The sequence below is a fragment of the Erithacus rubecula genome (assembly GCF_903797595.1).
Source record: "Erithacus rubecula genome assembly, chromosome: 8".
NCBI classification, from domain to species: Eukaryota; Metazoa; Chordata; class Aves; order Passeriformes; family Muscicapidae; genus Erithacus; species Erithacus rubecula.
Genome location: NC_136659.1, coordinates 10,065,852 through 10,090,385, shown reverse-complemented (window position 1 = coordinate 10,090,385; position 24,534 = coordinate 10,065,852). Strand labels below are relative to the sequence as shown.

Sequence of the window (24,534 nt, the reverse complement as noted above, 5' to 3'; positions counted from 1 at the left end):
TCATTACTGAAGTAAGAAAGCAGCCTCATCCAGGCCTTCTCATCACTTAACTCTCAAGCCCTGGTCACATCACTTTCCAGATCCCCACAGTACAGCAGGGTCTGGCTGTGGAAGGAGCTGTGCCTCCTTCCAGGAGTCCAGCTGTTGGACCTCTGTCACTTCCATTCTGGAGAATAGCAGCACAGGGTATGGGGTGTTTTCTGATTCACAGTATCTTTGTATTGTTGGATTGAATTTAGCATTGTCATTTCTAAAGTAAGTTTTCTTCAGTAGGAATTGAAGGGAATCCACCATTACCTGGTCTCTTAATCTCACAGGGTGTCTTTTCTGAGGATAGAATGTGTTCTGTCCTCACAGCTAATCTCTCTGCCTTGTATATTTGTGGGGTAGTGTGTTATGGCCTGGCTTACAATTTTATGTGGTAGTACAAAAGCTTGGGTTACAAGGGCTGTGTCCTGTCTCAGTTTGTCACATACCATTTGCTTTTCTAAGAGCTCAGAGGATGAGATGCAAAATGGGCCCTTGAAGTGCTTGAGGGGGTTGGTTTTTTTTCTTCTCGATTTCCCTTAAGCAGACTTTTCCATCCTCTTACTGTGGCGGTCAGGCAAAACTTCCTTCTGTTTCTCCTGAGGCAATGCTGTTTCCCCTTGTCTAATTTCCCAATATCTCCTGTAACAGCTTTCCGAAATATGTTTCCTTTAGCCACATGGGCCATTGTGTTTTCTGATTCAGAAGGATTTGAGAAAAAGCTTAGCAGTGTACAGAAGGGAGACACAAACTTGCCAAAGCATAGTAAAAGTCTGTGGAGTGTTTTGGGGTTTTTTTGAGGTGTCTGCACTGTGTCCTTCATGCAGTGAAGTGCAGCTCTGTGCTGAGGCTAGATTCTCTCTTAGCTACATGTTCTCCTTCTGTGGGCAGGGCAGTGTCCCCTGGCAAACATCTCCTGGTGTAGCTGTGCTCGTGCTGAGAGCAGGGCTCCAGGCAGCTGGCTCAGGGCACTCCAGCCTTGCTGACCCTGCTCCTCTGTGTGACTCAAGGCACTGACATTGTCTCTGGAGGTGCTACATCATCACAGATCTCAGGGACTCAGGTAGCTCCTGATGCTGAACTGAGATAAACCTTCTATTTATTGTTGTGCCTCAGACAACCCTTAGCATAGTCTGCTAGGTCTGTTGTTTGCAGAAATCATGATCTGCTTACTTTTCTTTTTGGCATTGGCAACCATCACTTCAATAGGAAAGATGTCAGGCAGTTCCAGTACTAATGTCAGACTATTTATACTGAGTTCCTCCTGTGCAAGGACTCTGTAGATCTGTAAATCCCATTTCAAATGACTGTGTAGAGCAGCCACAGACTTCTATATGCATAGATTTACCATGGGAATTGTAATTGCCTCCTCAGATAATGGTATATTTTTTGAAAATTGCATTCAGTGTTGAAATGCAGCTGCACTAAATCTATCCATGATTTATTGCAAACTGTTTGGCTGGATTGGTTTTCCCTTAAGTAAGCTATAATTTCAATATCCTCCTGTTTTTCAGAGGAAATCCTTAAGACAAGTGACTGGGGAAGAAAAAGGCAGAGTGTCCAGCAGAAGTGTTGGATCAGACACAGCTACTTCTTGCCCTGTAGAAACTGGACAACCATCTGATGAGTTTCACCTATCTCCTTCTAAACAATATTGGATCAAGGAGGGATCCTCCCATTATGGAGGCTTTCCAGGATTCAGTAGCAGTGATGGAGTATTAAGGGAACTGGATGATGGACAATTTGACCAGGAAGATGGAGTCACTCAGGTCACGTGTATGTGATAAGTAAGTAACTGCTTCAAATGGACATGTACATAAATTACACAAATGGATTTTTTTAAAATTACACTACTTTAAACATATTGGTATAATCCTATGACTTTCCAAACTCCTTTTGTATTTTTGTCATTTTCCTTGTTGTGTTAATCCTACTGTAGTAATAATACTACTGCAAAATAATTTTTCTGTCTGTCTTTAATAGTATAACTACATGACATGGGTGCTCTGCTAAGTTGTAAATGCTTTTGACAAGCAAGGATGCAAAAGCTGCAAAACAGTGACAGTTTGAATTGTGTGAGAGAGAAAGGAATGAGGATGTTTAGAATTTTCCACAAGCTGTAAGAATGTTTTGGGGTTGGTTTGGTTGTTTTGTTGTTTGGGGCTTTTTAAGGATGTTGTTAATACTGGTGGGAAAAAATGAACTGTCTGGCTGTTGTTAGGTTTTAATACAATTTTCACTTTATTTGCCTTGTGTAAGTTCAAAAGCCTAGAGAAATGTAGAGTCTTACACTAGAGTGTTAATAATTTAAGCTACATTCAGACTTGGTATGGACAGAAAAACTCAGGAGGCTGTAGGTAGGTAGCTTGCTCCTGGAATATAACTTCACTTACACAGTTTTCACAGGATTACTTGTACATGTAAGCCAGGAGCTTATAGCTTGTATTATAGTGATGTGTTCATAATATACTTGTGAGTGGAAGTTAAGAACTGCTCATCCCCTGAAAGATAACTTGCAGTCTGTAAACAAGTAGTGTGAGAAGCTCCCTAGGAAACATTCAGGGCAATGTGCACAGTGATGCTGCTAATGCATAGGAAGAGGATGTAGGCTAAACTTCATAGGCAGTATTAGATGGATGTATATATAAAAATGTCTCAGCTAAATGTATCACACTGGATAAAGTGTATTGAGCTGCATCCAATACCAGACTTGAGGTTCAGAGGAAAGGATCAAGTTGCTGTGCTTCCATCCTTACTGTAGGGAGGAACTGCTTATGTTAAGGGAGGTTACTTAATGCTGGTAAGGTGCTGTGGAGAGAGAAACAAACAGCAATTGCTATTATGCTGCTGTCTGGGAAGTGTATTTTGCAGAGGAGAAGCTGAATAAAAATGCATCTCCAGAAGGTAAATGTGATTGTAACTAAAATATGCATTTTTCATGTAGTTTTAGAAGAAAAAAAAAAATTATAAATGCTGATCATCTTGAAGCTAGTGCAAAATAATTTGGTCAAAATAAGTCAGAACAAAACTGAGCAAATGTATTTATAACTCCGCTCTCAGTACAGCACCCACATCACCCAGGGATTTTGGCACCTGTCCTTGTGTGTTGTGCTGCAAACATAGATGTCATGAATGATTTACCTACTACACCCTGATCCCCATAGGTGGCATCCCACCAGTTGCTGTGGGACTCTGCCTAATCCACAGTGGTAGATGCTGGCACTAAATGCAGTGGGCAGATTAATGCAGTGATGGGAACACTAATAATTAATTCCAAACAAGCACCCCAGGAGATGGCCAGGACAGTAGTGGAAGTTCAACTGCAGTCTCAGAGCTGTGCAGAAAGAACATGAGCAGTAAATGACTATTCATGCAGAAAAATAGTTTAATTTTATAGGGCAGGGGGAAAACCCATTCTACTGATATAATTAGCATTGAGGGAGCTTGAAACAATATTGCTTTGGAACTGCTTCCTGATTTACTTGTGAAATTCTTACTGGCTGGCTTGCTTATTTTTTCTTTGGAAGAGCAACCCTTAACTGTAACAGGTTGGGAATTTTCTTCCAGAAACACCTCCAGCTCTGGAGGTTTAGCTTCAGCTTCTTTTTTCCACTGGATGCTGTGAGGAGTGAGGGGTGCACCTCAAATAGGAGTTAGCGAGAAACCCCTTCTGGCAAAGGCTCTTTTCCCAGCTTTCCCACCAGCACCTGGAGGTCAGGGATGTGGAGCATGAGCCTTGTGTTCGTTCCCTGCCTGGGGCACGTAGGGAGATGCCCCTGCTGTGGGGGGCAAGTGCTGGGCTGGGTGTCCCTGCAGAGCCTGCCCCAAGTGCTGCTTTCTCTTGTGGCACTTCTCGGGGAGCACTGGTTGTGATCACAGCAGGGGTCTCCTCCATGGGACACAGATGGGGAAGAAATATGGAAATGCAAATTACAGCCATCTCTGGCAGAAAGCCAGGTAACTCTAGCATATTAAAAATGAGTAACAGCTGGTCTCGTGCAACCTGGAATATGTTGCTCTACTTCCAGAAGTATTTTTTTATTATTTGTCCAAAACTTGTGTAATTTTAACCATTGGTCATTCTCCATACAAGTGAAATCTCTAAAATGGGCAAGAATTGGTCCAAAACTCCAGTTCTGAATATTTCAAATTAGAGCTTTTAAAATATATCAAAGAAATAACTTTTTATGAAGCAAGATCCTTGCTTAAGATACTAACATTAGTGAACCCTAAACCAAAATTGAGCTATAGGTATTTAAGTAAGTTACAAGGTATAAAGTGGTAAATTTAATGTAGTTACTCTTTCTAGAATGCATTCATTGGATAAAAATTATTTAACTTTTAACTGAGATCTTTCCGTACCACCTGTTGAAAGTCAGAAAATTCATATAAAATAGTATCTTCCTAAAAGAAATATTCTACTTGCAATTAGTGGGATGTACACAAGAGAGACTGTGTTTTGGAACTAGGGTGGAAACTGAGTATGTCCTGGATGTCTACAGGTACATTAGAAAATCAGCACTTTTAGCAAGAAAGGCTTTTTTTTTTTTTTTTTTTTTTAATAAAATAAAGCCATATTCTTTTTCAGTAGCCTTCAGTTTTAACTGTGCTTTAGTCCTTGCTCGTGAATCTCACAGATATTGACAATGCTGCAAACCTTTGAATTTTTTTCTGTCTTTTTAATGTAGTATAACTATGCTAAACTGTTTCCTCTGAACCCACTCAGCAATTCCTGGATTGTTAATGACAGCTGGGTTTTTTAATGTCATTTATCTCATAGTATCAGTCTGTAATGTAGAAATATTCATCTGAAGTGTTTGTTTTTGGCAGTCAGGGCAAATGGCTTGCTCAGCCTGTGTGAAGACAGTGCAAGAATTATCTTCATGCACTTGACCACTCATCTTCCTAAGGTTTGGATGCTGAAACTGAAAAAATTGAAAATGCTTCTAAAACAAATTATGGAAAATCTTCTGGTTTGTTCCTTGTAGTAAAAAACTCTGAAAGACAACTCTATCTCATTTGGATGAGTAAATTTTGGGTGTATTTTGGGTGTAGATTTGATTTCAGATCCTCATTACCTGTCTGGCACAAACCAGAGCGTTAAGGTTTGCCTTTACTGGTGTGGTGACCATTAAGTAAAGCAGCTTTGTAAATCAGAAGAATTCTCTGAAAAAAGTAGTAAGTACACTTTTTGTAGTCAGCAACAAGACTTCAGCCAGGAGCCTGTGTGTTTGAAATGTAGTAGGGAAACCCTTTGCTGATTGTGACAACAGAAATGTTCTGCAACTATTAGAAAAAATAGAAGGTAGCCAACAGTGTTTGTGAACATCTGCAAAAGACTGTTTAAACTTTCTGATGCTTAAATTGTTTGGAGAGGAAATAGTTTTCCAGTGTTTACAAACAGGAAAAAACTGTCCACAGTTAAATTTTGTACTTTGCTTATAACTGTCAGAACAGTTTACTTAAATACTTGGTCAACTGCAATAAATGGCTGCTTCACTTGTTTTTGGTCTGTAAAATATTTTTTGTATAGGTTCAGATCTTTTCTATAGGTTCCCACCATTAGAAGTACTTGCCAAATCAGTTATCAGTTTATGTTTGTCTCACACTGACATTAACTGGGTTAGATCAATGTTTATCTTCCCTCAAGCTAAAATTACCTTTTTGCAGTCTTGTCTGGACAGCAGAGCCATCTAGTAAGAGCTCATTGGGTTTTCCCTCTTCTTAGTATATTCATCTTTTGAAGGCAAAATATAGAGATTGCTGTCATGACAGTTCCCTGTGGATTAACACCATGGCTGATGTTCTGGAAGATGTGCTAAGCCAAAGGTGATGAAAAAACTGCAGTGATGAAAGAAGTAATAATTTGACAGTGAGTCTTTGCTTACAGCCTTTGTGTCTGCAACATGCAGTCATAAATGTGCTTATCTAGAGGGGCTCTTCAGACCTCCCATATTTTAACTGTGGAACCATCATGTTCTGATTGGAGGGGTGTACAAATCTGAGGTCTGACCTGCAAGTTCCTAATGAGTATTTTATTTCTCTACTTTGGAAAGAAGAAAGACAACTTGATTTGAGCACACCTTGAAGCAGAGATGGGGAGCACCCAAGGGCCTGTTGGAAACAGTTGCTGTGTTCTCAGACAACATGAAATAAGAGAATAACTTCTCAAAATATAGTGGTATGGATAAAGAAACAGTTTAATTTTATCCTTTTTTTACAATATAATTCAAAGACAGTCTCAGTTTCCCTATGATGTAAAGTCTAAATTAAACCTGTTAATATTTATTAGACAGATCAATGGTTTGCTTAGGCTAATTGAAGTTTTATGGTACCATCCAGGCACATGTGTGTACACAGTACTCATGTAAACAATAGCAAGGGAAAATACAAGCAGTGTCTCACTTAGGCCTTATATAAAATCAGTTTAGTATAGCAAGTCAACTTTACAGTGCAAATCTGAATGAGAATAAACAGGATTCAAACTTCCAAGTTCTGTTTTGAAGTTAAACTCTTAAAGCATAAGAGGAAGAGGTTTAATATTTTAATGCAGTCCTGAGCACCACATCATTTTCTTCAATTTTGTAGAGGAAATGTAATTAGCAACACCAGTCCCATGTTTTTGCCTGTCCCAGTCACCACAGCCAATATACACATGCAGAGTGACTGTACAAAGGAGCCACACCATGGATGGTTCTAGAGCAGACAGCAACGAGCTAAATACATTTTACTACCTCCAGAAAATATCCTCCTACCTGCAGTACTAACTCCAAGGTATCTATCAAAGTCAGGTAACCTGGTCTATACAAGGCAAGTTACAGCTAAGTGTATAGACAGTAACTAAAGCTACTTCACTCTGACAACATCTCATGCAATTACCCTGCTGACAGTTAAATACAATGATAAACATGAGACAAGAAGCTGCTGAAGAACACAGCTGTTGAAGTACTTAAGCTTAGTCTCTCAATTTTCTCATTGTTTATATTCCCTTTACATCCAGGTGATAACAATTGCTTGAGGTGTGCTTGATTCATATAAAGAAAAATAGAATTTAAGGCATGTTTAGTATATTATGAAAAAAACATCTAGTAAAAATATGTGGACTCCCTTCTTTCCAAGTAAATACAATGTAGAAAACAAAGTGTAAATTATTGAAACTAGCTGAGCTAGCTCATTCTGACCTACTGAAAGAAATTAAGAGGGTGCATGTCAACCTCAGAGAAACAAGCCAACTTCTTAAACAGCAAAGCAAAATTCATTCAAGAACACAGCTACTGCTTTTAGACCCTGCATTCATGTACACTTAGCAGTATTTCTCTTATATGCATCTCTAAAACATTTAATTCTATCCTTCTAGACAAAACACAATTAAGCAGCACTCATGTAAAATTCAGTTATTGCAAATCTGCAAACACAACTTGAAATAGACACCTGATAGGGAACCAGAAGCATGAATCCAAATCTTTGTCAATATGGTTAACATAAATGAAAAGAAACAAATCTATGTTGAAAACAATTAAGTCTTGCAAAGAATCGTATTTGATATTTCAGGTACTTAGCATGTTTTGACTAGGAATACAAGCAGAGACTGTGCCAGTGTGTTAATGTAGTGTAACATGAACAGCTGAGGTATAATCTGTAAGCAGTTGCCATAAATATGCACAGGTATTCTTTAGAGAGGTTGTGGACTGGAGAACAGCAGGAAGTCTGCCTTAACAGGACAGCATCTGTCCCCTGCTGTACACAAACCTCCACTGCTCTCCACTCCAAAAAGTCCAGAAAGTGTGTTAGATAGCAAGAATATCTATGTTCAATACTATAGTGAAATTGTCCTTTTGGTTAATACCACAGATCCTGTTAGTATTTGGATATACACATACAGCAATATGCACCTCCAGAAAAAAATCTTCAAAGCCATTTTAAAAAAATAAAAGGTAAATAAGGAATAAGCTACATTGCAAGAAGCTTCCTGCAGAATTAAATATTTAAGGTGATAATCTTTGAACTAAGACTTAATATAGCTATTGCATTACAAAATGGCTTGCTGTGAAATCGTAATCTCACTTTTTCCCCACCCGATCAGACACATCTTCAGGATTGTGATTCAATGATTGTTTAGCAGCATTTTTAGAGAACTGTAAATTCTTTTATTAACAGGCATTATAAACAGATACTACTACTTTTATTTAAAAACCATGAGTGCCACATTGATGAATATACAGCTCATGAATAACTTAGAAGTATTTCCCATATTAAAAGGCAATGCACACAGCATACAAAAAGTATACTAAACAAAGCTATGAGGATACATGATTGAAGTGTCTAAAGTGATATATACAGTACATAATTAATGTTTTGTTTATATTCAGTACAGAATTCTGTACTGCTCTTCCCATTATGCCTCACTCTCCCCAGACACTGAATTTTGCACTTCTTCTTCCAAAATTGGTACAATCAGGTTATCCTTGGACATCAGATTATACTTCATCACAAACTTAGTGAACCGGTGACACAAGAAAGTTTCATTCTGGAGGTGAAAAAAGGGGAAAAAACCAGTATGTACAGAAGGATTATTTTAAACCATTATGAGCAACATGCTGCTATATAATTGTCCCATAAGATTTACATGTCTTAGTCACGCTTAAATAATAAATTTATATTACTTCTTTTATATCTTTACTGGTTGCTTATAGTTACTATAAATACTAGGAAACCTACTGAAATTGAGGCTTCAGTCACAGCTCAATTTAACAGTACTTAGACAAGAATGTATTTAAATATTTCAAAGTATGGTTCTGAATTTCCTCCTACCTGTACATCTCCAACACAACAGGGCACAATCATTTGACAGCTGTTCCAGAAACCTTAAGTGGGATTTAGCAAAGGTTTCTTTTTATATATAGCTGTACCCCTTATCTCCTTTCTATCTTTCTGTTTTCCCATTTAAAAAAAGTTACTGATGGTGCACAAGTTGCCCTCAATTACTCTGATCCCTTACAGTTACATAATTCCAAATCCTTAACTGTTGTGCAATGTACACAATCAGGAAATACATATATATATATAAGCAGTACTAACTGCACTCAGTGCTTGAGTACATTCAGGATTCTTAAATATAAGATGAATTTGAGTTGTCTGTAAAAAAACCCTCAAATTCTGGCATTTTATCTAAATGAAGGGAAACCATAACTGAGTACACTAATCACATAAATGATTTTTTATGTGTAGAGGTAAGTATAACTGCTTTTCAGTTCTTGTAAATCTGGAATTTACTATAATCAATCATTCACTTGAATATAGATCTTCTAGTAGGACTAAAATATTTGATACAACTCCATCACAGCTCTAACTTCAGTAAATGCCCTGCTTTCAAGATGTAACTTCAAACTACTTACTTCATATTCATCAAATATCTGCCGGTGGTGAAAATAAGCGTGTGAAAATATTCTGTAAATCCTTCGGCACACTGATCCTAATTTGGCTACAGAGGATTCCTTTATGCTAACCCTGTAAAGCAGCAGGAGAAAGGTTACACAACTGCTCTAATGAAATGACTACTGAGACACGTGTTGACATAAATTTTGATTGTTAAAACTGTTCTGTATAATTGCATACAAAATTTAGACTTGTTGATGCAAGCTCCAAATTTACAAATTGTACTCTTGACTACAAAACTTCTGACTGTAATTAATCATTATCAATTATTCTAGTAAAGGCTGGATTTCTGGTTTCAAGATACTTGCAGTTACATCCTTGTCTATACTGAATTCCTAGAGCAGCACAGCAGGGAGTTTTCTCTGAGGTGACCTGCCCATTCAGTAGCTTGTCTCTGTCTTGTTTGATTGCCATGTCCCACAGTAGGCTGGTGTTGTTTTCTGAATGGTTTTGGTGCTGTCCTGTTGAAGGCCTTTGAGGTGCAGCACCTAGCCAAAGGCCATCCTCTTGTTTAGGTTGGTACTACTCCAGTGGAAGCCTCATACCACTGACAGATACCACTAAAACAGTTTTTACCTAAAAAGCATCCATTGGCTCCCGTAAATGGCAAACTATTTGAATAAACCAGAATTCTTCCTTGGCTTAGAAGTGGCAATACACCTCCCAACTCCTAAGAGCTGCAGGAGTTTTCACAGTTCTAATAGTAGTCCATGAAAAATGCATTTCACCTCTCCCTGAGGAGAGGATAGCTTTGGCACTATCTTAAGTTCCAACCTCCTCCCTCGTCTCCCCCCTCCCAAGAGAAAATGTTTTTACCTGCTGGGGAAATATTTATTGCTATTCAGAAGACATGCAGCTCCATCAAGTGTGTGCCTGGTGTAGTCTATAGCAGGACACTACAGAAACAGATAGTGAGTGAGCACATGCATGAGGTCAGAACTTGTTTAAAAAGAAACATTTTATTCTATTTCCTGATACTTTGAACTTGACTGGTCGTTTTTATTCCCAGGAATCACATAGCTTGTGTAAAGTTATAACTACATTTCCTCCTTAAGCGAGTAATTTCTTTTCTCTGCTTCACAACCCATGTAAATTATTTCAAGAAAAAAAGTTACTATGGCAATGCTATTATGCACGTGAGTAGTGAATTTTATGCCTGTCCTTGAGCAAAGCTGTATAATAAAAATACATGCTCTGAGTACATTGAAAGGAAAGATGATTGTTACCTCACAGCTCATTTGGTTTCCCACACAGTCAAGTTGCCAGACTTGCTCTTTTACAGGCTCTGAAACCAAACCTGCACCTAAATCTATCAGGGCTTTTTGCTTTGGCAAAGACAACTAAAATCACACTGTAAGTGTGTAACAAGCTGTCCCTGGTTCTGCAATCAAGTACACCTAAAGAAAGAAAGATGAACTGAGGCAGAGAGAAGGAATGTCTGTGCATTGTCCATTCACCAATTTCAGGAAAAAGACTTGTCAGTTGTCCATTTCTCTCAGAAGTTCAAGATTCTATCACCCCCTATCAGACCATGAGATGGTAGCTGCTGCCTTGGAAAACAGGAGATGAATGCTGCATGCTCAGAGATAAAATGAAGCCTGAAGTTCTCCATCTAGCTGAGGCCAGCACTGCCAAGACACTGAGTAGGGATAGGGGTTAAAGGAAAGAGCAGGAAGTTGGCTAAATCAAAACATCTCAGGAAAGTAAAAGCAAAACAAAAAAAAAAAGAAAAAAAACCCTTACAGGATGGAAAAGGTAAGGTTAAAAAGAACTGATGCCTTATTCTGGAAGGTGAAATACAAAGATAAATATGACAAACTGCATTACCATCATAACCAAAAGTAACAAAGATGTTCTGAAGGCAAAAAAAAAGATGTATCAAGTGGCTCAAGAGAAGATCTGACAAAAGTTTAAACTAACTGGACACAGAGGAAGACAGGCTAATGGCATGCTGATAAACCCACTTGACTAGAAACATTTTTATGACTCCACCACCTTTTTGGAGTAACTGCCCTAAGAATGAGCACATGCAGTCACATTTGGAGTGTCAGGTCTACACTGTGGATCAAGGGCAGCATTTGAAGATGAGAGCCTATTCTCAGCATGGACTCTTCAATCAGTTAAACAGAGAGCTTTTTTCCACTGAGTTTCAGGCAGGCTCAACACCAACCCAGAGAGAAAAGGGAAATCTGCAAAGCCACTAATACTGAGGTAAAAAAGCAGTTCCTTTTTACCTCATCCTGTTTCTCGGTACAACACTTCAGAATGGCCAAGAAGAATAGCTCAAGTGATATTCTTAACCCACATAAGCTCTCAGTTTGACTGGAAACCACCTCTAACAGGCTCCCCATGAACATATGAACTGTGAAAGAAAATTCCTGTATCACTGGAGTCAGTTTTCCAAAATACATTCATACCTCTTTGGGAGTTTTATGAGCTGCACAAAGAAAAATCCACTGTTCAGTTGCTGTCATCTGAGTACACGTGTCAGGGTGACATTCACTCTGTTAAAACAATTGTTCAGTTAAGAAATCAGCAAAAAGGAGCTACTCTTTTCAAGTCACTTCCTTGCCATGTCCACCCCCAAAAGAGTTATTTGCTATAAGCCCTTAAAATCTTACAAAACCTCCAACCACTGCTTAGCCCTGTGTGTATATATTTAGAAGAAAGTTCTGCATTTTATGTAAAAGTCTCCTCCCTAACGAAATATAAGTCTCAAGAAAAGAATTACCTGAAGCTTGACAGCTAGTCCATTGAGCTCAAGGCAGAATTGTCTAAAAGAAATTGAATACAGCAGCATCAAAATCAGCTATTTGTTTCCTCACTGCAAGTATCTCATAAAAAAACAAGTTAGACATCCTGATTCAAACTAGCAGATCTTTTTTTTACTCAGCTAAACAACTATATTTTAATTCTTCACTGACAGCAGAGGCTGTTTAACATATTGTCTAATGGAAGTGTTTAAGATACCAACTTCATTATGAAAGAAGGTGCTATATTCAAGAAGTGAGCTACAAATATTTTCTTCAAAAAAAACTTTTAAGATCAGAGCACGTTCTCATCTTTAGAAAAAAAGGGAATTCAAAAAATAATACCAATATTCAACAGTGGAAAAATCAAGTTTCATTTAAGTTAGTTTTGATGTGTCACATTCAAATAGATTCACTAGTAGCATCAATGAACAAAACTTAGAACCAAGACAGAATGTTAACAAAAGATGGATTTTTACCTTAAATGTTCATACTTCCATACACCTTCATCCTGGCCTTCGGGAGGTTCAAGGATCTTATCAATGTTGGAACAGTCTGCCCTTATGTTTTGTTGAATATACTGGGGGGGGAGTAGAAATAAAACTGGATCTTGTTGTCATTACAATAAGATGGTATATTTAGGACATTACATCTGAAAGGGGTTTAGTTTTTACTTAAGTGACTGACAGACTAAAATGTTCAAAAGTAGATGAGCAGGGTCCAGAAACTGGTATTAAAAATGGCAGATCTGAAAAATGCCTTTCTTCAATTAAAGAAGGCAAAAGAATGGAGAAACCCCCACTACTTTCTTAAACCTGGTTTGTTTAAATCAGACACAGGAATGTAAGTTATTTCTGCAAAAAAAATTAACCATTAATTTGTTACTATATATAGCTGCTTAGGAAATTCACTGCTGTGCAGCAATACCCTAAGCAGATAAATATCACGCCCTGTTCCATTTTATATACCAGAACACAAAACCTGGGAAATTGCACCCATTAACAACATTTCATGTAAGTTGGAATACCTGCTGGACAGCTAATGTACTATCCATTTCTTCAAAGGATTCATCAGGCCAGTTGTAGAAATCCTGTTTTGAAAAAAAGAGAGTTTAAAGCAATGTAACAAAACTAGAGGGCGAGAAAGAAAGGCACGCAGCCTACAATAAGCCTGAGCATGCAGGAAAATAGATGGAGTTTCTACAATTCCAGGAAGCTGCATGTGAACAGAAGCAGCACAGTCCTGGCAGGAAGAGGGTGAGATGGAATTTATGCTCCCAGCACTCCAACAGCAGCATACCTGGAAATGAAAAGCTCTGCGTGACTCAGCAGGTGAACACCCCCGCTGCCCCACACCCTGCTGTAACACTGTAATCTATTTTTCACATTAAACACAGCACACAGCTGCAGTACCCACTGCAGGTGTTAGACCAGGTAGCAGTGGGGAAGAAGAGGTCTGTAGAGAGCAGCAGCACACAGTGGTTATGAAACTAAACCTCCCAGTGGTGACACAGCAAGAAAACCATCTCTGAGCTGAGAGCACGCAACGCTGTGCTGGCCTAACCTTGTACCACATTCCCACCTTAGCCTTGGTAAGGTCAGCATACCTTCATTAATTTACCTGGATGCTTATCAGTCTTGTTAATTATATAGCCTTCCTGAAGTTTCACCTCAGATCCAGCTGCACCTGTGTTCTGCAGCAAGCCACATGATGCATGTGCTGCACCCACGATCATCCAACCATAGACATTTTCTTACTGTGCATTTTTCACATCTAGAATTTGGTGCTACTCCCTCATATCATGCAGGGCTGCTGCACATCAGCTTGCTGTAGTCATCCCAGTAGCTGCAATGACTCAATGAAAATGTCCCAACTGCAAAGCTCAGCAATCTGTTCCTGAGACAGTAAGTCAGCTCTGGAAAAAAATACCTCAAATGCATATCCACAGCTGAAATATCATTACCTAACTGTACTTGAAAGCTGAATAGCTATACAATGTAATCCAAAATAAAACATTAAATACAGCCACACACAAAGAAAAATCATGTCTGTGAAGAGAAATTATCACTATGTATAAAACTGTTCAGTGTATATGAACTTCATAATATTTGACCCCACCTAGATCTATGTCCAGCTGTTTTTCAGAATACCCCAAATCAAAGGCACACAATACTCGGTCTCCTTCATTGATGAAACATGCATAGAATGACCTGATTTACAGGATTGTGTAATAATTTTGTCTTTTTGCTATGACAAAGAACAGGAGGAGACATGTCATACACTGCTCCTTTCCCACCATGTTTTCTCCTCACAAAAGCAGAGGGGAAAGTCTCACAATAAGGTCTGACAGATCACCGTTCTGAAATAATCTAAAAAAGGCAGTTTTCATATTTGATGTGTGCCATTTCCAGCTGACCGTGAAACCCCAGAAACAAATTAATTCAATTTTGATTAAGAGAAGCGAAGTGACACCTGCATTTCCCTGTGCGCAGTTACGTAAGGGAAGGATGACTTCCCTCTGGGATGGGCAGCCAGGTGCGGTCGCTCTGACGGTGCCGAGCTCCCACCCGGAGCCCTGCGCAGGGTGCCGAGCCCGCTCCCGGAGCGTGCTCTCGGTATTCCCACAGCACGAACAGCAGCAGCGCCTGACAGCACCGGGGAGCCGCCCTGCCTGCGGCTGTCACAGGTGATCCCCGGCGCTGCGGGACGCGCGGCTCCTCCCTCGCCCAGCCGGGCCCGACTCATCTCCGCTCCCAGCCCGCAGCCTGAAGCCGGGCGGCGCTCGGCGCTCCCCCCGCCGCGGGGCCTTCCCGCCGAGCCCGCCGCTCTCCGGCGGCGCCCAGCTCTCGCCCGCTGCCCCGCGCCCGGCCGCGGCAACAAAGCGATCCCTGCAGCGGGGCCGGGGCCGCCGCCGCCGCCGCCCCTGCCCCGGTAGGCCCGGCGCGGCCCTCGGCACCGCCCCGCCGGCCGCTGGGCCCCGGCGGCGGCGCTGCCCGTGCCCGCCCGCCCGGCGGCCGCGGGGTGACCGGCGGCGGCTGCGGCGACTCACCTGGGCCTTGGTGCCCGGGCGGTTCCGCCGGAGCACGGCCGTGCCCTCCGCCATGACCATAGCGACCGCGGGGCCCGGATGTGCCGCGGGGCGGAGCGGGGCGGGGCGGAGCGGGGTGGGAACAGCCGCGGGGCGGGGCGGGAGCGGCCCCGCGGAGGGAGGGGCGGCGCGGCCAGAACAGCCGGCGCTCGCGGCGGGGGCGGGAAGAGCTTCTCGCGAGAGAGGGCGGGAGGCGGCGCGCGGGGCGACCGTGAGGGGAGGAGGGGCGAGGTCTTCCCATTCCAGTCCCCATTCCCTGCCCTTTCCCACCTGCCCCCGCCCGGCCGCGGGGCAGCGCCGACAGCCGTCCTCCGAGCGGCGCTGGAGGCCACGGGCGGTGCGGGTCCTCTCCCAGAGCAGAGCTTTGTATCCCTGAGGGACAGCACCCACCCCCCCACACACACAGATGAGAGTTTTGGGGCGGCCGCTCGGTGTCGCGGCGGGTGACCCGGTTCGTGAGGCAAAGCCTCGCACGGAGATTGACGGGCTGAGGGGTTCTTGTGGAAATCCACCCTTCGCATTTCACCCTGTTTCATCAGCATCCCCCCGCCAGCCCCTGACTGTGCAAGGTTAGTCCTCGCTTGTCTCTGTACAACTGAGTCCCTGGTGTTCTGTACAATACAAACCATAAGGGTGCAGATTTAAATAATATTCAGAGTTTTATATTCAAGATTTATAGTTGTTAACTCTAAAAATTATGAGTAAAAAACTCACCCCAGCAACGGTTGTTTGGAGCAAAATAATTTTAAAGTAGGCAGGAAACCTTTTTAGGTCTGCAAAGGCAGGACTGATACCCCTGTGAGCTCGGCGTGCAGAGGGCACAAACTGCTGTGCTAATGGCAAACAGAGTTAGCTTAGGTTTCAAGGTTTACTGACTCGAGTGTTGACTCTATTCGGGAAGAAAACAGAAAAAATACACTGTTACCTCATAGCTGGCTGATAAATACATCTGCCTTGCAAGCAAGTAAACACTTGAAAGATCAGAGTGACTATGTAGGGTGAGAAGAAAATTGTTTGAAAGCTGTTCTATTTCTCGAAAATACGTGGTAGAAATGAGTGCAGAATAAGGAGGGGTGAATTGCTTCTGTCTGTGTGTGAGAACGATGGAGCAGCCAGGTACAGATGAGATATCCCTCACACAAGTAAGGATAAATGTTACAATTGTGTGGTGTTTCCTGTCAAGTGGAAAGGTTCTACCTGGTGTCCCCCTTCACTCAATTATTTTGCTTTAAATAACACATTAAAAACCCCTTCCTTCCACCCAGTGAGAGTTACAGTTTGTGAAACATTTTTAACTCGAAAACACTGAAAAATCTCTAATTAGGCATTCCCATCAGAAAGAAAACACTGAGAAATCTCTAGTTACGCATTCCCATCAGAAAGAGAAGCGCACTTTGAATCCTGGCTCTGCTGGGGCCCAGAGCCGGGCAATGTGCGAGGGAGCAGGAATGGGTGATGGGGTCAGCGGCCGCCCCAGCGCAGCCGCGGCTCGCACGGCCGGAGAGGCAGCTCCTCTCACGTTACACTGTAACGCGCAGCTCCTGCCTCCAGGCACCTCAGCTCCTTCTGCAGTAGTTACTCTTTTACTCCTGGCCAGCATTCCTGCCCCACGGATGTCAGCTATTCGGGTGGTGTGGCGAAACTCAGCTTGTGTAAGAAAGGTTTAAAATGCTGTGAGAAATTGGTGTATTGGAATGAGGACTAGAAATGTCCTATTACCTTTTTAGACCAGCTGCATTCCAACATCATTTTTTTTTTTTTTAATGAGACAGATATTATTATTAGTCAGTTTCAAAGCACAAGCAGTTCCAGCTGCTTGAGTCCTTCAAAATTCAGCAGATTGCGGTTTTTTGTTTTGTTTTGGTTTTGGTTTTGTTCCTATCACCATATTCAAGGTTTAACTATAAAGCACAGAAAAATTGGAGACTTGACATTTCCATTTGTCCCTGACTTTCATTTCATGGCCATCTTGCTTTTAACATGGAAACAAATCTGACTGTGAAGAAACACCTCTCAGAGACAAATATGTCTGTAAGTTCAGTCAGAAGAGGGTTCATGCATTTGCAGAGAAAACAGGAAAGAAATCTGCCTCGTTTATTAAGATCCTGCATTCTGTAAGGTATCTTGTCTTGTCCCTTGATAATTAACCCTATATTCCTGGAAGATAATTATTATTTTTATTTCATTAGATTTCAAGGTGTTTTTGAACAAAATCTGAAAAACAATAATTCTAGTTTTTGAGTTTCAGCTGGTCCTCATTATCCTATGGGCTTCAATAATGAAAATATGAATATTTGGCCGAAATTTTACCAACCATTCATGTGCTGTTAGGGACCTGGCTGTCCTTTCTTCTCTACTGGCACATGAATGTTCCATCTTTTCTTCCTGTGACAGGACAACATAACCAGGGTGAGAAAAGCTTTCTGAAAACAGCTGCTGATAAGGGAAGCTATTCTGAAGTGTTGGAGTCTATCTGATTTCCTTGTGATTCAGACAGACTGAAGAAAGACTGAGGACTGTATCCTCTCTAAAAAGCAGGTGGGGCAATATGCTACATTTACACCAAAACTGGTTTGAAACAGTAGAAAGAAACCTAATTTCCATCAAGAAGAACACAGCAAAGAAAGAGGGTTTGTGCCTGATAGTCTGTCCTTCCCTGCAGGACCCGAGGGATATAGGATTTGGCACACAGTCACGGCCTGAGAGGCAGTAACAGCAGATGGATCACCTTGGCTGTGTGGCAGTTGCCTTGTCCTTGCTTGCAGGGAGGGCCTTGTGCAAGGATAGAGTGTTCCTGTCAATCCAGCAGATGTTCCAGTCAGTGTCCTCCATTTGATTAGGCCTAGGAATGCTATTTTCCCCCCATATCCCAAAATTACTCATTCCCATGAATTATGACTTCTGGTTTCAATCACTGATATGAACTATAGTAGATACAGCCACACTAAAAAATTTTAATAAATGAGTGTTATATCAAGCTGCTGAATGCTGGGCTGGAAGTGTGGGCTGAAGGTGGAGCTGGGGGCAGCCAGGTTGTGCAGTGAGGGTTCAGAGTGATCCTATGCAGGTCATATCTTTAGAGACATTATGGGAAAAAATGCTGAAATTTTAAGCCCAAACACGTCTCTGTTGGCAGCTAATTCCCACTGTATCTTGAGATGAGGAATAGTGTCTATAAGCAGTTTGTAAATATTTAAAATACCTTCCCCTCTCTGGTTGGTGACTGCAGCAGACTGCCTTGTCCTGGGAGATAAAGGCATGCTGGCTGCAGTGGGAGATAATGCTTCCCAGGGAGTTTGTGTTTCATTGCACAATCAATTGTCTTGCAAGGTCCTTGGGGCATGATTATCTTAAGTTTCAGCTTGAAAGTGCAGTGCTGCAACTACTAAAGTAAAACTGCAGTAGGGCAGATTTCAAGAAGTAGGCCATTTATACTGATAAGTGTATTTTTATTAATTCAGTGTCTTTCCTGTCCGTCCATAGCTCAGTGCAAAATTAACCCCTGGAGCAGTGCCTGGTTTGTCTTTAGCTCCAGAGCAAGCAGAGGTAACCAGCCAAGAGCAACCACTCCAGAGCTAAGGGGAGTAAAAGGCATTGCAGCCAAGCCTGGCAAATGCAGTTCCTGCTGGAATGACTGGGTGATCCATGGCACCTAGGGAAAAACGCGGCTCCAGCGCACCTCTGTGCTGCGCTGATGGGAGGGACTTTCTGCTGGCAGAAAATACATTGTGTTTTAAACTGTGTCAGAACTTGAGTCCCTCTCTGCAGCAGCTAAATGGAGCTCTGAAAAATATTTTGTTACGGTTCTTTACTGTTACCTCAAGAATAGGGGTTATAATGTATCTGCAGTGCGGAGTTCTTATCAGCACAACTGGAAAAACACAACTGGGAAAAAAGTGAGGTATAATTGCCGCCAATGAAGCTTCAGCAGCTGTAAGTCATTACTGACTGACTTCACTAAGACTACCCCAAAAAGCACTTTAAGGCCATATCTGTTCTTAGGCTGCACTAGATCCCTCTGTGCACCCCTGCTCTGAAAGCTTCCTCAGGAACTGTGCAGATTTGGGTGCTACTGTATGTACAAGAAGCTGAATCCTTTTCAAGGCAAGAGAGGGTGGCCAGAAATATGCAAATTTAATTGCTTCAGTATTACTAAAGCCAATGTCTTGCTATTTAAGAATGATGTGTTAAGGATGAAGGAAATAGAATTTGTCAAAGCAAGGAAAGCTCAAGATCTGGTTGTAATAGTGTGGTAAAGAAACTTCATTTAAGATCAGTATTAGCCCCACTTCTGCCTGATTAACTGTTGGGGGGATTGTTTTATTTTCTATTGGCAAAATTCTGTGAACAATAAGCAGGAATAACTGTTCATTGTTATCTTCTTCATCCGGGAACTGGATGATTTTGTTCCAGCACAGACATGACTCATACCAAGCTCCTTCCAGCTGCTGGGGGACAGGCTGTTTGTGGCAGGGTGGTTTGTGTGCCTCAACCTTTCAGTGTCCCAGGGTCTTCAGACAGAAGTTAAAAGAACCTATGTTATCTCAGGAGCCCAATGCACAAGGAAGCTGGATAGAAGTCCTCAGCAAGATTGCAGCTGTCTGGTAACCATTTTCAACTCATTCCATGTCAACTTGGGGAAAATAACATATTACTACCACTGAATGTTTCAGAAAGCTCATTACACAATTGAGACTCAGTTTCACTGAGCAACAGCAGAAACTGAGACAGAAGCAGAATAGTTTTATAAGTTTATTGTAAAGACCTTTACAATCTCAGTACAGAGATAAGGTATAAAATGATGTTGTTTGGAATAATTAAGGCTGGTTGGTGGTCATCCAAATTTCACTGTTTAATGGAACTCAAGCAAGAGCAACTGATTTCTGACTGTACATATTTTTATTTGTGTTCCACCATTACAGTGAGATCACAAGTTACTTCAAAGACTCAATGCCTGTTTATTATAAAATAAAGGACATTATTTACATGATGAAAGAAAAATTTCAGCATTTTAGTGGAATGGATGACTGATACTGCAACAGGTTTAGTCCAAATATTTCCCAAGAATGTCACCATCTCTAAACAAGTAGTAGTCCTGCAAAGAAAAGAAATGTTAGCTTCTGTCATGTAAGTATTTTTCTTGTTTTGCAAAAACTGTCTTGTTCTGAGTCAGCATTATTTTAGTAATTAAGAAGAAAATCAAAAGCAAGCTAACCAAGAAGTCAGCATGCAGATCCAGTCTTCAAAAAATTCCTTTTGTTCCTAAGATACTCTTTGGAGAGTATTAAGTTACTACCTTTAGCAGTGGGAAGCACAAGAACTGTTAGAAAACAATTCTGCAGGCCTTTCCTGCCAAAAGCAAGGATGCCCCCAGGAATTTCTAGGCCTTTTTCAATTCCCTCTAATATGTGCTCGACATATTGAACATTTTGCCCACCCAGCAAAGGTCAGCTCAGAGGTTCCTGTGGTCGCTTCCTTTTATGCAGGGGCAGAAGTAGCATTAGCACAGCTACTCAAATGTGGCCGGATCCAGCTGCTCCTTTTCTTGAATGGTGCTAACACCATTCCAAAAGTAACCACAGTGCTTATCACTGGCATTTCAGGAATCATTCTGACTTGCACTTACAAAGTTGGGAAACCTACCTTATCTTCTAGTACGATCTTAGTACCACCATATTCTGGGAGCAAAACCTTTTCACCAACTTTCACACTCACTGGCTGAATCTCGCCATTCTGAAAAAAATAAAAAAATATCCTTACTTTTCCATAATAAAAACACTACAACAATCCATCTATGTACAGAAACATTCAGGAAATCACAACTCTGCATTTAGTTTTGACTAAATAGAAGTGTGAGGTCTTTGCTTATCACACTGAATAGGACTTCACTTAAAGAACCATGAAACCCCCTTGGAAAATCAAGGGACAAAGTCCATTTCCATATTCTGTAGCCAAGGACAATTTCCCCAAGTGCCAGTTAAAAAAGTACCTTCCCATTTCTGTAACTTTGATCAAGTCATCGCTGTTGCCATCAAATCATTTGCTTAGAAACAACTAGTAAAGGTTAAATATATTTTTATACTATAGATAAAACATTAACAAGTTAGTCAAATATTATCACCCTTTCACAATATAACCTTTTAAAATCAGATCCTGACAGAAACCAGCCTAGGACATATAGAGGGACTCATGGTAAAGAAAGGCCAAGGCAACATGCCCAAGTTGAAATTTAACCTGTTTGCCATTGTTGCTACTGACTGAGCAGTGCTCTGGTGGGGAACCAACCCTTCCAATGTGGAAGCCCCCCCAGCACTGGCATTTTTGTGAACTGTCTTCTTTTATTTCCAATGTGCAAAATTAACAAGCAGTTACTCAACACTTATTTCTTTGGATTGCTGACTTTCCTTAGTCCAATAAGCTTAATCCTTATGGACAAAGATATTTTAGCACAGCAAAAGACAGCCAATGCCACATTCGGAGGATCCACCCTGCTCACAAGTCACAGACATCTGGGCACCTAATAATTCCAATAAAAAAGTCAGTTGGTCCCTCAAGGTCCCTCAAGCTGAGAAGTGATGGAACATGGTATCATGCAAAACACTGTCTACATATTTAAAATTAACATACAAAACCAATACCTCCCCAAAAAACTCCCCACCACCAAATAAACCCCACAAAGCCCAAACAGCAAATAAAAGAAACCCCACTCCATTTTACAAACAATGAAAGGAATGCTGGAATTCATTTCAGGACAACTTGAGATTTCTACCTGCTTTTTGAATCTCAGCTTACAATTTCAGCCATCACAGTCATCCAATTTTGTGAGCTGTCATCACTTTTGCACTATAACTGTCACACTCCTATGGCAATATTCCAGCTACCACCACACCATTACTGGTTCTACCCAACTGGAACACTTCAGGGTAATTACCTTTCCCCTGGCTCCAGATCCAACTGCTACTACTGTTGCTTGTAGTACCTTCCCTTGGGATTTTTCTGGTATCATGATTCCTCCTTTGGTTACTGTCTCAGCTGCACATCGCTCAACCAGTACACGATCAAAGAGGGGAAGAAATTTCCTAAATGCTTTTCCTGCCTGTGGAAGTAATTGTGCATTGTAACAAGAGAGTCATTACAACAAAAACTACAATTAAAAGGAGTTTAAAAAATCCCAACATATACTGATTTATCTTTTGAGAGAGATGAATAGTGTAAGACAACTGCTGAGCACTTATTTAATATCAGCAAACAAATACCATCCCTGATTGCATCAGAAACTTCTGAAGGCACAGGCAGATGCTGGGCAATCCTGACAACTGGCCTGTAGGAAGATGTACTCCAGCTGAGGAATAAACCACCCAGAGATGGAGCAGACTCCTCTCTCTGGAAATGCTTCTAAGCTTTTAACACAAACCCTTAGTTCCTATAGCTTGGTGAGCACAATTATTGATTATATGATCTGTACTTCTTCAGTTCACAACCACATCTAATGAAGATTAAGGACTCCTTGGGACAGCTGCATTTGTACTTGTGAAGAGGTTTACATTAAAGAAGCACAAATCTGGCCAGCTGCCCCACTATCAGTCCTTCTCAGGTGCTTTCAAGCATTACCCTTTCACAAAAAAATAGGTGAGAATCCACAGCGTGAGCCACAGTGCTGCTACTTATATCAGCTTCTACAAATGGATTCAGTTTAGGTCAAGCCCCTGAAAATAAGGTAGGCACCCTTTTAGCTCAACTGCTCTGGTATTTCCTTCTGCTTAAACATAGTCAAGGTGAGGGGTTTTTGTTAAGTTGTTGCGTTCTTCCCTCACATTTGGTTTAAGTTTGGGGCTTTATTACAACTAGTTACTGCTACCTGTCTGCATTTCACAACTGGCAATCTAATTCCCATAGGCAGGCAGGGGTCAGGCAGAAGGAACTGGCTTTGATTTGGAAGGAAAGATATGGCAACGTGCCAAGTCACATGGAGATAGTGCTCCACGAGACAGGTACACAGAGCCCACACTCAGAGAAAGAGCTGGAAGGGCCTGGCATCCTTCCGTGGCACTCCTCGATAGCCGCACACGCTTCAGAAGTGGCAGAAAGCAAAGTCACAAGCTGAGCATGGACAAAAGGAAGATGCTGTGCTCGACTGCTGCCAGCAGCACATGGATGGAAGATCACCAAGGGAAAAGGCTGCCAGTTGTGTGCGTTTTCATCCTGTTAAGATAATATCTTAATATCTGCTGTCTTTTTTAAGAGCTATTCTACATTTACCAGAAAAAAAAAGCTGCCCGACTAATGACCATGAATATCTTACGCTAAGTTTTAATTCTTCACGTTATTTCCACAAAACTTATAGAAGGAGCGCTCCAGAGCGTGGCAGAGATGTCTTTTCTATCTCTGCAGAGACCCGCCGTGGCCTGTGCGGCCCTGCCTGCAGCGCTGCTGCCACGGAGCTGCTCTCGTTACTGCGGCGGGGAGAGACCCTGAGATCGAGTGTCTGCACAGCTAAAATCAGCCTCTGCAAACCTCCGGCCACGTCCTGCCCCGCAGCCCCCGCGCCTGCCGGAGGAGCCGCTTCTGCCCCACGGACTGCGTGACCTTGCGGCGCTGCCAGCCCCCCGCCTCCGCCTTTCTCCCGTCCCTCCCGCGCCCCAGCGCTGCCCGCGGGCACGGCACGGACTGAGCGCAGCCGTGCCGCGCCTGCTCGGAGGCCCCAAGAGCGACCAAACCGCGGGGAGGAGCAGGGGCCCCGCCCGGCCCTCGGGGTGTCCGTCCCCGCAGGAGGTGTCCGTCCTGAGCGGGACAGCCCGGGAGCGGGGCCGCAGGAGCGATGCGGAGCGGACGCAGCAGCAGCCCCGGCACTCACCATGATGCTCCCGCGCCGCCCGCACCGAGTGACCGCGCCGCCGCCAGCACACACGTGAGGAAGGTCACGGGCGTGCGCATGCGCGATTAACGCCCCGCCCCGGGGCGGGGCAGACCTGACCCCTTCCACCGGCTCCAGGCACCTGTGGCGCCACCGGTTTTTTTTGACCGCTGCGGCTCCGTCCCGGTCTTGGGAGCGGCTGCGTCTGGTGGCACCGCGGACTCGCCGCAGACCCTTCACACACAGCGCGTGGCGCCTGGGGCAGGGCCCCGCACGGAAGTGAGGTCAGCTCACCCCTGACCCGCGGCGAGCATGAGCGTTCCAGAAGGTTCTGGAATCTGCGGGCCCCGAAACATGAATGGTTCATACCGCAGCCTGTC

The 24,534-nt window shown here is 42.4% G+C and overlaps 2 protein-coding genes and 1 long non-coding RNA gene across 7 annotated transcripts in view; 2 read left to right on the top strand and 1 right to left on the bottom strand.

Moving 5' to 3' along the window:
* RFTN2 (raftlin family member 2) overlaps nucleotides 1-5,531 on the top strand; it is a 30,632-nt gene extending 25,101 nt beyond the window's left edge. For 2 of the 4 annotated variants that reach the window (XM_079311436.1, XM_079311435.1), the window contains one exon: nucleotides 1,542-5,531. In XM_079311436.1, the coding sequence (XP_079167562.1) occupies nucleotides 1,542-1,811 (270 nt within the window). In that variant the 3' untranslated portion in view covers nucleotides 1,812-5,531. The remainder of the gene's footprint in view (nucleotides 1-1,541) is intronic. The other 2 variants (XM_079311437.1, XM_079311438.1) reach the window with 1 other exon arrangement.
* Nucleotides 5,532-6,201: 670 nt separating this feature from the next.
* On the bottom strand, nucleotides 6,202-24,446 carry LOC306804621 (MOB-like protein phocein). Of its 2 annotated transcripts, XM_079311442.1 has the most exons (8): nucleotides 15,262-15,412; nucleotides 13,240-13,302; nucleotides 12,692-12,792; nucleotides 12,194-12,236; nucleotides 11,880-11,966; nucleotides 10,279-10,358; nucleotides 9,423-9,534; nucleotides 6,202-8,554 (listed from the first exon to the last, which is right to left on the bottom strand). In XM_079311442.1, the coding sequence occupies exons 1-8, from the start codon at nucleotides 15,319-15,321 to the stop codon at nucleotides 8,423-8,425; spliced, it is 678 nt and encodes a 225-aa protein (XP_079167568.1). In that variant the 5' UTR covers nucleotides 15,322-15,412; the 3' UTR covers nucleotides 6,202-8,422. The 2 variants fall into 2 exon arrangements, with proteins under 2 accessions (XP_079167568.1, XP_079167569.1); XM_079311443.1 differs by lacking the exons at nucleotides 6,202-8,554; nucleotides 9,423-9,534; nucleotides 10,279-10,358; ... (3 more) ...; nucleotides 13,240-13,302; nucleotides 15,262-15,412 and adding exons at nucleotides 20,040-20,395; nucleotides 20,944-21,033; nucleotides 22,232-22,396; nucleotides 24,155-24,446.
* Nucleotides 15,521-17,764, top strand: LOC306804627. Its single transcript, XR_013774956.1, has 2 exons — nucleotides 15,521-15,869; nucleotides 17,695-17,764. It is a non-coding gene; the product is annotated as an uncharacterized lncRNA (long non-coding RNA).
* Nucleotides 24,447-24,534: the final 88 nt, after the last annotated feature.